The sequence below is a fragment of the Podarcis raffonei genome, chromosome 4, assembly GCF_027172205.1.
Source record: "Podarcis raffonei isolate rPodRaf1 chromosome 4, rPodRaf1.pri, whole genome shotgun sequence".
NCBI classification, from domain to species: Eukaryota; Metazoa; Chordata; class Lepidosauria; order Squamata; family Lacertidae; genus Podarcis; species Podarcis raffonei.
In genome coordinates, this window is record NC_070605.1 from 73705965 (window position 1) to 73718410 (window position 12446).

At 47.4% G+C, this 12446-nt stretch overlaps 1 protein-coding gene and 1 long non-coding RNA gene across 3 annotated transcripts in view; one reads left to right on the plus strand and one right to left on the minus strand.

Moving 5' to 3' along the window:
* The window catches only part of CHST7 (carbohydrate sulfotransferase 7), a 30903-nt gene extending 23404 nt beyond the window's left edge, over positions 1-7499 (minus strand). Inside the window, exon 1 of one of the 2 annotated variants that reach the window (XM_053384099.1) lies at positions 5410-7499. In XM_053384099.1, the coding sequence (XP_053240074.1) occupies positions 5410-6910 (1501 nt within the window). In that variant the 5' untranslated portion in view covers positions 6911-7499. The remainder of the gene's footprint in view (positions 1-5409) is intronic. The other variant, XM_053384098.1, reaches the window with a different exon arrangement.
* A 1623-nt stretch (positions 7500-9122) lies between these two features.
* LOC128411736 (uncharacterized) lies at positions 9123-11622 on the plus strand. The gene is made up of 2 exons (XR_008329898.1): positions 9123-10689; positions 11345-11622. It is a non-coding gene; the product is annotated as an uncharacterized LOC128411736 (long non-coding RNA).
* Positions 11623-12446: the final 824 nt, after the last annotated feature.

A 12446-nucleotide genomic window follows, 5' to 3' on the forward strand; every position in this document is an offset into this window, starting at 1 on the left:
GCAATCTCCTTTGTCTCTCAACCCTTAAATACATGCTTTGTGGGTCACGCCCCTGGGATTTTATGGTTTTTTCCTGCAGCTGTTCTTAAAACTCTGTACTTCCCACTCTTGCAAAGGGACTGCTTTTGCTTAAGCTCTGGGGTCATTAGAAGTTCTAGCTGCAAATGTATTCTTAGCCCCTCACATCACAGTAGGCCACCTCCCAATAGTCTCTTGGCACCACACCACCACCATTCTGGGCACTTCCCAAAAACAAAACAAAAGGAGTTTGCTCTCCAAACAATGCATACTGCAAATAAACAAAAAAATCTTGATGGCAAAATGCCTTTATGTGGAAAAACTGGGACCATTCATTTGTTGTTAGCAAATGAAGAAATTGAGTTTCTCGGGGATTTTTTAATGCCAATGTAGAGACCGCATGTGAAACATTCTATGTTTATGGGTGTTTTGTTTTTCAATTAAAAAAGAAACCTAGCAAATTCCAAGGCAGGAACATTGTTGGCTTGGACATAGCTGTATTGTGACAACCCTGCAAAGCTTTCTCTTTTCTCAGAGCCCCAAAATTATCACTTGAATGATTTACAGTGCATTTATTGTTTCAAGCATGTAAATAGGGCCCTTTCAGCTACTTGCCATAATCCCTCTTCAGTAATTGCTTCTCCCCCCCCAAAAAAAACCCTCCTTAATGTGCTTTGCATAATTGCCACTTTATACACCAGCTTCTCATTATTATTTTGTAGAAATCTTCCTTCTGCAGAAAAAAAAGTGGCTATCACTAATACCCAATCATTCTAGATATATTATATGCTTGCCTTGCAGGAAACACATTGAAAGACTGAGATCCAAAATATAATTATACTACCCAAGAAAGGAAAGGGAAGTTTCCCACTATGAATGGCAACTCCCATCTTTCAAGCATAGCCTTTTGCATTACATTAAATGGCTACGGGTGATATAAACAACTTGTCTGACCACCACTGCAATGAAATAAATAAATGTCTTCTCGCTGCCATACCACGGCAAACACAGATGCCTTCTTTGGAGGAACTTAAGTTACACACCAGTGTTTTCAGAAAGCGTGACACTGTAGCAGGATCAGATTAAAGTAAAGGAAGGAAGGAAGCCAGAATGCTACTGATCATCTATATGCAAGTGTTCAAGCAGATGTTGCCTGAAGGGCAAAATTATCCTCCTCCTCATCCTCCTCTCCTCACTCTGGTAGTAGCTAGAAGAGCTTTGTATGAGGGAGAACAGAAGCAGCTTCAAATATGTTATAACGATTTATAAGATGGAAAGATACTGCCCTGCCCTTCTCATATCATACCGAAGTGAAAAATAATAGGGATGTTTCTATCCTTCTTAATGCTTCTACTATCTGTCAAAGTGAGGGCCGGGGGGGGGGTCCTCCAGCTGTTGTTAAGACTCTTGTACCTGGCATGCCAGATGCTGTTGGACTTTAATTTATTCATTAAAAGCCCCATCAGATCCAGCCAGCAAGGGCCATGTTCAGGTTTTATTGTGGGAGCTGTCGTCCCAACATCATCTGGGGCAACACAGATTCCTCACCCACAATGCCTGCATTTGTGACGAGGATGTCTATATCTATCTATCTATCTATCTATCTATCTATCTATCTATCTATCATCTATCTATCTATCTATCTATCTATCATCTATCTATCTATCTATCTATCTATCATCTATCTATCTATCTATCTATATCTATCATCTATCTATCTATCATCTATCTATCTATCTATCTATCATCTATCTATCTATCTATCTATCTATCTATCTATCTATCTATCTATCATCTATCTATCTATCTATCTATCTATCTATCTATCTGTCAGTGAATTATAGGATTTTTAGTTCATCATATGAGATGCTCTTCAGCTGTGTTTATGATTTTAGCCTAACTTGACTAACGTTGCAATCCTATACACACACCTTACTGGGAATCCGTGATACTCAATTTGATGAGGTCTTTCTTCCGAGTAGATGTTGATCGAGGATTGCACTGTGAAATTTGCAGCCCTTAACTGCAATCCTGCCTCAGTACACCAGCTCGGAGACAAACTCCACAGAGATCAAGAGACGGGTGAGCTGACCCTAGGCATGTTTAATCACCAAGTCCCACTGAGTTTAACGTGGCTCACTTCTACGTGCGCATGTAACTGCAGATTTCTAAATAAGCATGCGCAGAATTGGATCGTCAAAAGTCATAACTGGATCTAGTGATGTTCTCTGTAGTGTAACATACTATACCATAATAATAAAAAACTACAGTCAGGTTCCAAAGCTTCCTTCTACAATGGTGGCAATAGTGATTTCTCAGCTATTTTTCTTCCCAGCAATTTTAATGCATTGGCTGATTCTTGATCCGGGGTAATCCCTTATTTGAGGTTCCTGGTCTCATTTCTGTAGCAAAGTAGCAGCTATATAAAATGGGTTTGTAACCTTAAATACCCTCTGCAGGTTTATTAGAATGTCCCCCCAAAAAACCCTAGGGTTTTACCCAGAAAAACGGCATCAATTCAAATTTTAGCCTGCAATAGTTACACAAATGGAAAAGCTTTCTCACCAAGCTTGCCAAGGTTAATTTGAAACTGTTAGGAAGCATATGGATTTGTTTGTATGCCAGCCAGCATTTAAAATCTGAGAGGATGTTGTTGTAGCAATAGGATGCAAATCTCTGCATCAGTCAGGAAGCTGGGGAAGTTAGCTCTTTCCCCTTGAGGGTCCATGGATCCCCTGAAAGCAAGCCTATTCTGAAGGAAATGAATCATGGCCACCAGCTTCACTGATACTCTGTTTCTCAGTAGTCTTTACAATTCATTCAATATGATGTTACTTACTTATATTTATTTATTTAATGGGGCTTATATACCACCCAATCACCAACGTCTCTAAGCAGTTTACTTAATTATACATTAAAATATATGCTCTCTCTGACAAATTCATACTAGGTAAGACTCTATTAAACAAACGAAACTCCTACAATCTTTACTTTTCCAAAGAAACTAATTATTTTAAAAAAACAATAACCAAAAACATAAATCCCACAGATGTTTTATTAACTGCCAAGTTCCTTCCAAACCTCAATGTAACCAAATGTTAACTGAGGGTCTACACAAGCAAAAGTTTCCCTGTCCCTTATCTGACTGTTTCATAACCTACACAGTTTTATACTGTCTTATGCTATACCACCTACACCAATGGGTAGAAAAAAGTGTCACAGGTGAAAACACCAGTTTCACATTACAAATGTCACCAGCAGCATAAATTTGTTTCCAAAAGGAACAATCAGTTCAGTGTGAGCTTTACTACTCATTTCAATAGGATCAGCGTATCTGCCTTTTATAGACTTTTTCTTTACACTGTTTCTCTCCTACTCAGTTGCACCAACCAATCCAGCAGTATGGCTTTCAACTTTTCGGAAACAGATACGCGTTAGTTTGCTTTTTGCTGTATTGTTCTCAAAACTTCAAAGTGTGGTCTGCATTCCCCCCTCCCCAAGTGAATTCAGCCTGCAATATGATGCATGAACACTTATGAGTCACATTGAAACCCGTGGGACTTACTTCCCTGCACAGCATGAACTAGTTTCAGACACTGCACTAATCAGTTATGGAGCTATGGACACAAGCCCTTTTCTCTTAAAACAACCTTTGATCTTTCTTCTCAAACCTCTGCCTTAACTATTAGACTGAGGAGCATATTGTGCTCCTCCCAATCTTCTCATTTACTGTGCTCAGTCTGCATCCTAATGATGAGTATTTACTTCTAAGTGAACGTGCATAAGGATTGGGCTTGGGGCGGCATGTCTGAGAGTTAAGGATGTAATCCCAACTCCATTTACCTGGGAAAACTCAACTTGCTTCTGAGTAGGCATGGCTAGGATTGCCCAGTTAGTTCTGACACGTATATACAATAATAAACAGTCTCCCCCTTTGTGTAGGTGCAAAGTGCTTCCCCCTCACTAATGAATGCTGATTTGCATATAATTCTGCCTGGATTACTGTAAAATGAATTATATGTGGGTCGGCTTTTAAAGACAGACTTGAAGCTTCGTTTACTACAGAATATAATTCTGGCAAGTGTATGTGAATCTTGTGTCACCACCATCAATAGAGCTGCATTCGTTTGCATCCAAGCTCATTTCAAAGCCTGACTTTTAAAACCTTAAAAAGCTTGCGACCCAGTTAACTGAACCATCCTACCCATACCTTTAGCTCATCTCTCTCTCTTTCTCCTGCTCCCTCTCTGTTCCATCTTTGCTGGTGGCAAAGCAGCTGCAAACCAAAAAGAGAGGTGATGTTTTGCACACATCTGTGGAATTGCCTCAACAGGGAGGCTTGCCTGGTACCAGCACTGCTTTCTTTCATGAATCAGGTTTTTAAAAACCCACCCTTTTCATTCTCAGGCTCTTAAACTCTATACATTTTTAGATTTTGCTGATGGTCATGTTTCATCTTCCAACTGTTTTGTTGTGTGTTGCTGTGACATTTTAATGGTGCTCTCAGATCAGTTTTATTGAACGATGGTATGGAAATACTTTAAACAAGAAATAAAGCCAGCATGTTACAGAGCAGCAAATCCAACGTATGGCGTACATCACATTGGCTGCTCCTGGTGCGACCACCTGTGATGAATGGCTGGTGCACAGCACCGCCCAATTATCTCTCAGGTCACGTGACTTGCCTAATAGCCAGTATAATTTCCTTGCAGCCTAAGTGGAACTGTGTTCAGTGGACTTAACTTCTGGTGCGAACGGAAAAAGAACAAGGCAGCTCACAAAAAGCAGAGATCCAGGGTAGTGCTGTGCATTTCATCCATTTTAAGAGTCTACCAATGCCAATCCTTTTAGTGAACCTTACTGCAGGTAAAGAGGCCTGGATGCACACTACTGTTACAGAGTTTTAACAGGAAAGGCGATATTCCTGCACTTAGACAAATGTTTGGAGTGGCACAGTTCCTCCCTTTTTCTGCAGAGTGGGATTAACACTCTTCCTTAAGTAGATGGGACCAAATCCAGACATCAGCAATGAAAATCTGGACCACACAGGTCGCCCTAGATCACACACCCCTCTCCCCATGCCAGGAGCGCCAGTGACCGTGGGTGACATGCAGCGTGCATGGCCCTGGCACTGAAATTTGTGGGTGCCCGGCCCCTTCATGGGGTATTTTGTGGGTGCTTGGGCACCCAGGTCCCCTGGGAGTTGGCACCTATGCCCCATGGCCCAACAGGGGCAGCTATCCTTTCCCCCTGGCAATTCTCCTGAGGCCTTAATGCCTGCCTGCTAGAGAACCACAATCTCAAGTAGCAAACCGCCTCACTCTCTTCGCCCCTTGGGGAGAAAGATGCCCAAGGGAGGGTCAAAGGGACCGGAGGTGGGTCGGAGGCTACCTGGATGAGGAGGGCTGGGGCGCCCCCTGGAGGCCTCCTGCCGGTCGCCGTCCTCCTGGCCGCTGAGCGGGTAGGCGAGCAGGCGCATGGGCTCCCAGCAGGCCGCCTCCACCTCGCGCACCTGCTCGCGGCTGAGGCGCTCCCGCCAGGCGTGGATGGCTTCGCGCGCGTCGCGGGCGGAGATGAGGAAGGGGCGCTCGGAGGAGTAGGCGGCGCCGCGCGTCATGTTGAGCACGAAGTCCTCGAGCGCGGGCGGCGACGGCAGGTCGGCGAAGCGCAGCAGCCGGCGCAGCTGGGCGCGCGGCTCCAGCACCAGGTCCTCGTAGCGCAGCTGCGTGTAGCGCGCGCGCAGCCAGGCCGGCGCGCGGCGGGAGAAGAGCAGGTCGCGCAGCCAGGCCTGGCAGATCACCTCGAGGGCGCCGCCCAGGAAGAACTCGGCGCGGTGCTGCTGGCGAGGGTGGACCCCGGCCAGAGCCGGCGCGGCGCCGCCGGCGAAGGGGGGCAGCAGAGGGTGGCGGCGGGGGAGTCCCCGGGGCTCGGCGGCGCGGTGGCGGCTCCGCAGCACCTGGATGCTCTCCCGCAGCAGCGCCTGCTTGGCCTTGAGGCGCGAGTTGTGGACGGCGCGCGGGTCGCGGAAGAGCTGCACCACGCGCAGGTCCAGCTCCGGGTCGCGCAGCAGCGGCAGCAGCGCGCCCAACTCCAGCAGCCTCACGTCCTTGATCACCATCACGGGGTACTTTCGGCACTCGGCCTCCAAGTCCCGCAGCGCCCGCGGAGGGCAGCTGCGCTCGCAAGCGGCGCCGTCCACCAGGCCCACGTCGGAGCGGGCCCGGGGCGCCGCGGGGCACAGCGGCGCGGAGCAGATCACCTTGTTGGTCCTCCAGCCGAAGATGCTGGCCGTGCTGAGGTTGAAGCCGCCGCCGCCGGGCAACAAGGGCGCCAGCGGGTCTCGGGGCCCCGGCGGCGCGGCGTAAAGGCGCAGGACCGAGAAGTCGCATCGGAAGAGCGAGCGCACCATGTCTCGCAGCGCGCCCTGCAGGCTCAGCGCGTCGCCCGGGTACAGCGCCTGCCACATGTGCCACATGGGCTCGTACAGGTAGAAGACGTCCGGGTGCTGGTTGAACAGCTCGCCCAGGAACGACGAGCCCGTGCGCCAGGTGGCGTGCAAGTAGATGTGGCGCTTCCCGCCCGCCCGGCTCCCCGGGCCGGCTTCGTCGGAGTCCTCAGACTCGTTCTTCTTCGCGGGCGGAGCGGCGGCTTCTCCCGGCGGCGGTGCCGGCGGCGGCTGCCCTTCCCACGCCCAGTCCCCGAGCGCCTCCTCGAGGTCGGGGCAGCGGTGGGGCGGCGGCGGCGGCTGCTGCTCCTTTCCCGCGCGCCCTCTCCTGGCGCCGTAGTCCAGCATGTAAGACACCAGCAGCAGGAGCAGCAGCGTGTAGAGCGCCAAGCCCAGCGCGAAGCCGCGGTGCTCCCAGCGCCACCTCCAGCGCCGCCGGCTCTTCATGGCGCTCTCCGGCCGCGCCTGAGGGGAACAACCCAGGGCGCTGCCGCCGCCGCTTGCTGCTGAGGCGGGACTCGAGCGAGGAGGCTGCTGCCTGTTTGAAAAACAGCCACAAACTTGGAGAGGCGGAGGAAAGCGAAGGAGGCGGCGGCCCAGAAACACGCCCACACGCCGGCGAGTGTGAGGAGAAAGCGGCAGCCAGCCTTGCTTTCAAGTCGATCCCGCCGCCGCTCTGAGCCCAGACTGATGGGGTCGGTCTGGAAGCGGGTCGGTGCCCAAACACTCTTCCTCCCGAGCGCATGTGCGCTTTCGCTCCCGAGAACCTGCAGGCTGCTAAGCCTGCGCGCTTCCAAACTTGATCCTAGACAAAGGCGCGTAGGGTCGGGGTGAGTGTTGACACTTCCTGAGGACTCGAAGACTCAATGGCGGAGCCCTTAACTAGTCCTCGTGATTTAACATTGAGGCTCCCGTCTACATTTTTTTTGCAAAATAACTGTCAGCCGTCGCGGTACCTCTGCAGTGGAAAGCAGCAGGAGCGATTTTGACATTTTGTACGCACGTTTTCCCTTTGTGGCTCCATATGCCCATTCAAAACAAAACAGAAAAAGGAGGGAAGTGCCTAGAGCAGCGCCTGGAGAGAATGGTCGCCACAGTCTCCTCCCATGTTGTGCTCATTCATTCATTCAACCTCCCTTCCGCCCCATAAGGAATGCTCAATGCAGATTCCGTTGTTTAAAAACAATATAAAATCATAACAGGTAAGAGCCAGTGGTTGTGACTTTGGGCTCCTCACACTCTCTGAAGGTGACCTCCTACTTTGTATGGACAGCGGTGCAGTGGTAAGTTTTGCAATGTAGGAATTTGCCGTGACACAGTGCCAGGGAATGCCCCAAAATGCAGGTTACTCTTGTGATCTACACTCACATATATACCGTACATCCCAAAGAGCAAAAACACCAATGAGATGTTTCCTTTGCAGTGTTCTGCTGACCAGGAGTACCTCTGTCTTGTCTGGATTAAGTTTCAGTTTGTTTGGTCACATTTATCCTATTACTTGCTCTAATCTGTTCAAAACCTCCAGTGTCCCTAGTTTGAGATGGAAGTGTGTGTGTGTGTGTGTGTGTGTGTGTGAAAGAGAGAGAGACAGAGAGAGATTGGGAGATTCACCATGATGTCTGCCTAGTGATGACAAAAAGCTCAAAATATTTTGGCAGCCTCCACAACAGTTTCCTGTGGCTGTTGAGAAGCATAGTTGACAATAGGAAAATGCTGAGAGATGTGAAAGGCATCAAGCAGGAGTTCTCCAGCAACTCCTACAGAAATCTGACCTGTAGGAAGGACCGGAACCACCATAAAACAGTACCTTCAATGCCACCAGTCTAAACCATGAGTGGACAGAAGGTAGCTAGCAGGGTGATCTGAAGTAGATCAGCAAGAATTTATGGCCCGAAATTGATTATTAATAGCAGCAACGAAATGACTCTTCCCTGACCTAAAATAAGCTGCTGAAACGAGGACAGCTCAGGGTAAGCAAGAGTGGCCTTTTTATACAGAATAATTTTGAGCTCCTTTCAGTTATGAGACTCAGAACAAATTTATCTAGGCTCAGAATTACTAATTCCTTAGTTAGCGTGTGTCTTTTGCCCCAAGCCGTCTTAGCTGGCGGGTCTCGGAGTTATGACAGAACTAACACTAGATCTTAGCAGCCCAAAGCCTAGACCTATGTTTCCCAAACTTGGGTCTCCAGCTGCTTTGGGACTACAACTCCCATCCCCAGCTAGCAGGACCAGTGGTCAGGGACAGGGCCATCTTAAGCATATCCAGTGCCATGATGCAAAGCCCCCTCTGACGCCCCTCCCATTTCCCAGAGTTTTTTAGGGAGGACAGTGCTGCCGGCGGGGTTGGAGGAGGCGGGCAGTGGCTGGAGGGCAGCTTCCCTTGGGGGGAAGAGGCTGAGGCTGGACGCGGCGCCTCCCGGCTCAGCTGGACGCTTTGTGCTGCGGTGGCCATGGCAGACGGAGGCGCTGGGTGCGGCACTGCTTTGGCGTGGCATGGCAGAGGTGGGCGAGGGCGGCGAGCTGATGCCAGAAGGCGCTGCATCCAGCCTCTGCCTCTTCCCTGGTGCCCTCCAGAACTTGGCGCCCCGCACCACGAGCCTCTATGGGTAAGACATGGGAACTGTAGTCCAAAAACAACTGGAGACCCAAGTTTAGGAAACATTGCTCTAGACAATCCCGAAGAATACCATGGTCAGTGAGTGGTATTGAGTCTGCTGAGAAGTCCAGGAGAACTAAAAAATAATGTACATTCATATTGCCCAATTCCCGGCATAACTTATCTACCAGGACTTCTTAGGGCTCTGGCCATGTGCGAGTGCTAATTAGTTGGAATAATGGGCACACACATCCCTTAAATGCCTTGGGGAAGAGAATGCAGGTTCTCCCATATGTCAGCATAAGTCAGATCTCGTTACGTAATAACTAATAAGCACAACAGTCGCGTATTTATCCGGAAACGATTGCTTTCTAAAGCTTCAGCATGGACTGAGCTAGAAATACGAACGTTTTTATTTTGGTATGGGTGAAAAACAGTTTTATATGTTTATTGTATTGCTTTGAGGTTGTGTGGGATGAAATCCTGGCCCTATTGAAATCCGTGGGAGTTTTTGGCAAGCACCTCTCAGTGCGAGCAGCATGTAACAGTTTTACACGTAGAAGTCTGTCTCTCTTTAAACTAGGAGCAGATTTTATTCCCTTGGATTTGCCCCTTTTGGATCTGCCTCATCCCAAGGGGTCAACCAAAAAGCTAACACGTACCTAATAGCATCTTAAATTCCAGTTTTAAAGAAACCCAACAACTCTGGAGGTTCTTTGAACTGTTTTTCAGCCAATAAGACTATCAGAGGTATAAATGAAAAGAGTATGCACAGTTAACATCATACGTTAATTCTGGGCTTTTTGTACAGCGAGTTTCTCCCATGCATTGTGAATTTTCTCGAATAATAAGTATTTTGTGTGTGGAATATCATTCTTGTGTCATAGCCAACAGGGTGTGAACGCTTATATCAGGCATAGGCAAAGTCAGCCTTCCAGATGTTTTGGGACTACAACTCCCATCATCCCTAGCTAACAGGACCAGTGGTCAGGGATGATGGAAATTGTAGTCTCAACCCATCTGGAGGGCTGACTTTGCCTATGCCTGGCTTATATGAGCATCTCGTATTTTGATTTTTGAGATCTAGAACCCATATTGTAGGAGTGGGGGGTGTTTTTCAGCCTGAGGGTGGTATTCCTGCATCAGTAACCTTCCATGGACCACATGTCCATCAGCGATGGGCAGGGCCAGAGACGGAAAGTGGGAGTGACCAGAGGTAAATGTGAGTGGTTTCTTTGTCCCGTGTAGCGGCAACCTGAGACCTGCGTAGCATCTAGTATAGCGGGGGGTTGCCAGCCTTTTGGGGTTTGTGGGGCACGTTTCTAAACCAGAGAAACTGCCATAGGAGCCACACATACCACAACCAAACATACAGTGCAACTGATTCTGTTGGCTATAATAGAATGCTTCTTTCAGTTCCTCATTTCAGCAGAGGGAAGGGGAGGAGAGACCCCTGCAGGCGCAAGGGAAGGTCTCTGTGGGCGTGAGATCCCCATAGTACAGTCTAATCCAATTAAGCCTGCCATCTCCTCCTCCGCTCTTATCTCAAGACTCTGACTAAATGCAGACTTTGTGGCCTTGGTATCAAGACAGTTTCCTCTCCTTTCACCATTTTGTTCGCCATTGTTGTAAATAAAAATATGCCCTTTTCCCTTATGGGGTATCCAAGAGCCCATATAGAGTCCTTACATAGGTTCCCTATTGGTAGGAGAAAATAACAGAGGTCAACCAGAGAATATTGAGAAGCAAAGCAGCTAGTAAGCTTGATCTTTATTGATCTGTTGCAACAGGGTACTCCCCTCACACGCAGGAGAGGAGGAGGACCCCCAAAAATGCTGTGCAAGGGCTTATAAAGTCGTTTGAAATTCCCATCCTCTAGATCCAGACCACCCCCAGAAACATTATGCATTCATCACAGAAGGGGTGTAACCTAAGACCCCACCCCTCAGATAAGGCGGTCTAAAACAGAACATTTGCATGTTGTTTTCTCCTGTTGCTTTGTATATTTCCTGTCTGGCAGGTTACTTGATTGGATTTCTTGGGGAGCCTGGGCAGTCTTTTGTAATGATAAGACTCACACCCTTATTCAAACACAGATTAAGACAGGATTTGTGAAGGAAGAGACAATGGGGAGGCTTTTCCATTTTGACCATGCAGAAAAACATTTGCTCAGTTTAGGAATCAAAATGGTTCCAGCTTGGCTTTTCTGTGCTGATCTATGTACGTGTGGTTATGAACGTTGCCATATATCTAAGACCATAAAATTCCTATCACACCATCCAGTCTGATGAAGCGTTTGGTGAATTCAAAAGCCTGGTCGCTTCTTTTGTGACGTTTTGGCTGGTCCTAATAAAAAAAATAAATGCCCAGCTATGGGTTTTGAAATTATAATGCATGAAAACCAAAACTGCGGAGCGGAGCTTTGAAATGAAATTGTGCTTATGATCTTTTTCGGCGGTGACCTAGAAATAATTTCTCCTGACTTGCGGAGATGAAATGTTATGGACATCTTGTCCTTGTGAGTGGCAGGGCTGCAACTGCTAAAATTCCCAGGCCTCTGAGAAATAAATGAATATATAACCACTGCCAAAGTCTAGACAAAATTGTTTTAGTTACCAGTAAACATCCATTTATCTCCACGGTTGGTTCAGGAGAAATTAATTTTAATTTAATTAACTCTATGCATAAAATATTGTGCATTTCAAAAATAATTCTGTTGACAGTGGACTGTATCCAACAAAGTCATAGTCAGAGTAGATGCACTGAAATTAATTAACCCAAGTTAGGCCTGGGAGTCTTGTCCATTAGGTTTACTGTACTGGGTTTTCACTGAGTAGGATTAGCATTTAATACAACCCATCACTATATATTATGAATAATGCAATGTTTCAGTAAATACCGTATTTTTCGCTCTATAACACACACCCGACCATAACACACACATAGTTTTTAGAGGAGGAAAATCCGTAGGCATGCCACCAGTAAGCATTCCCTCCATAACACGCACAGACATTTCCCCTTACTTTTTAGGAGGAAAAAAGTGAGTGTTATGGTGCAAAAAATACGGTAATTCTGCATCTGTCTCAAAGGTAACAATGTTTTACCTGGAAGTGAATTATATATATTCATTTTTTGCTGAATTACCCCAAACCTAATGTTTTCAGCAGTCTCATCCTTTTACTTGCTGCGCCTCTTAAGCTCAAAACCAAGAGTAGACATTTTCACCTTGACCCAAAGCTATGTAAGTCACATCGCCCTGGATGAGGGTCCAACAAACTATACAACTCAAAGGGGCTTGGGCTGTCTTGAACAACACCTGCTCAGGCTATATAGCAAACTTCTTCTGAAAGCTTGAGGAATTTCAGGAGCAGCTTGTAATGTAGCC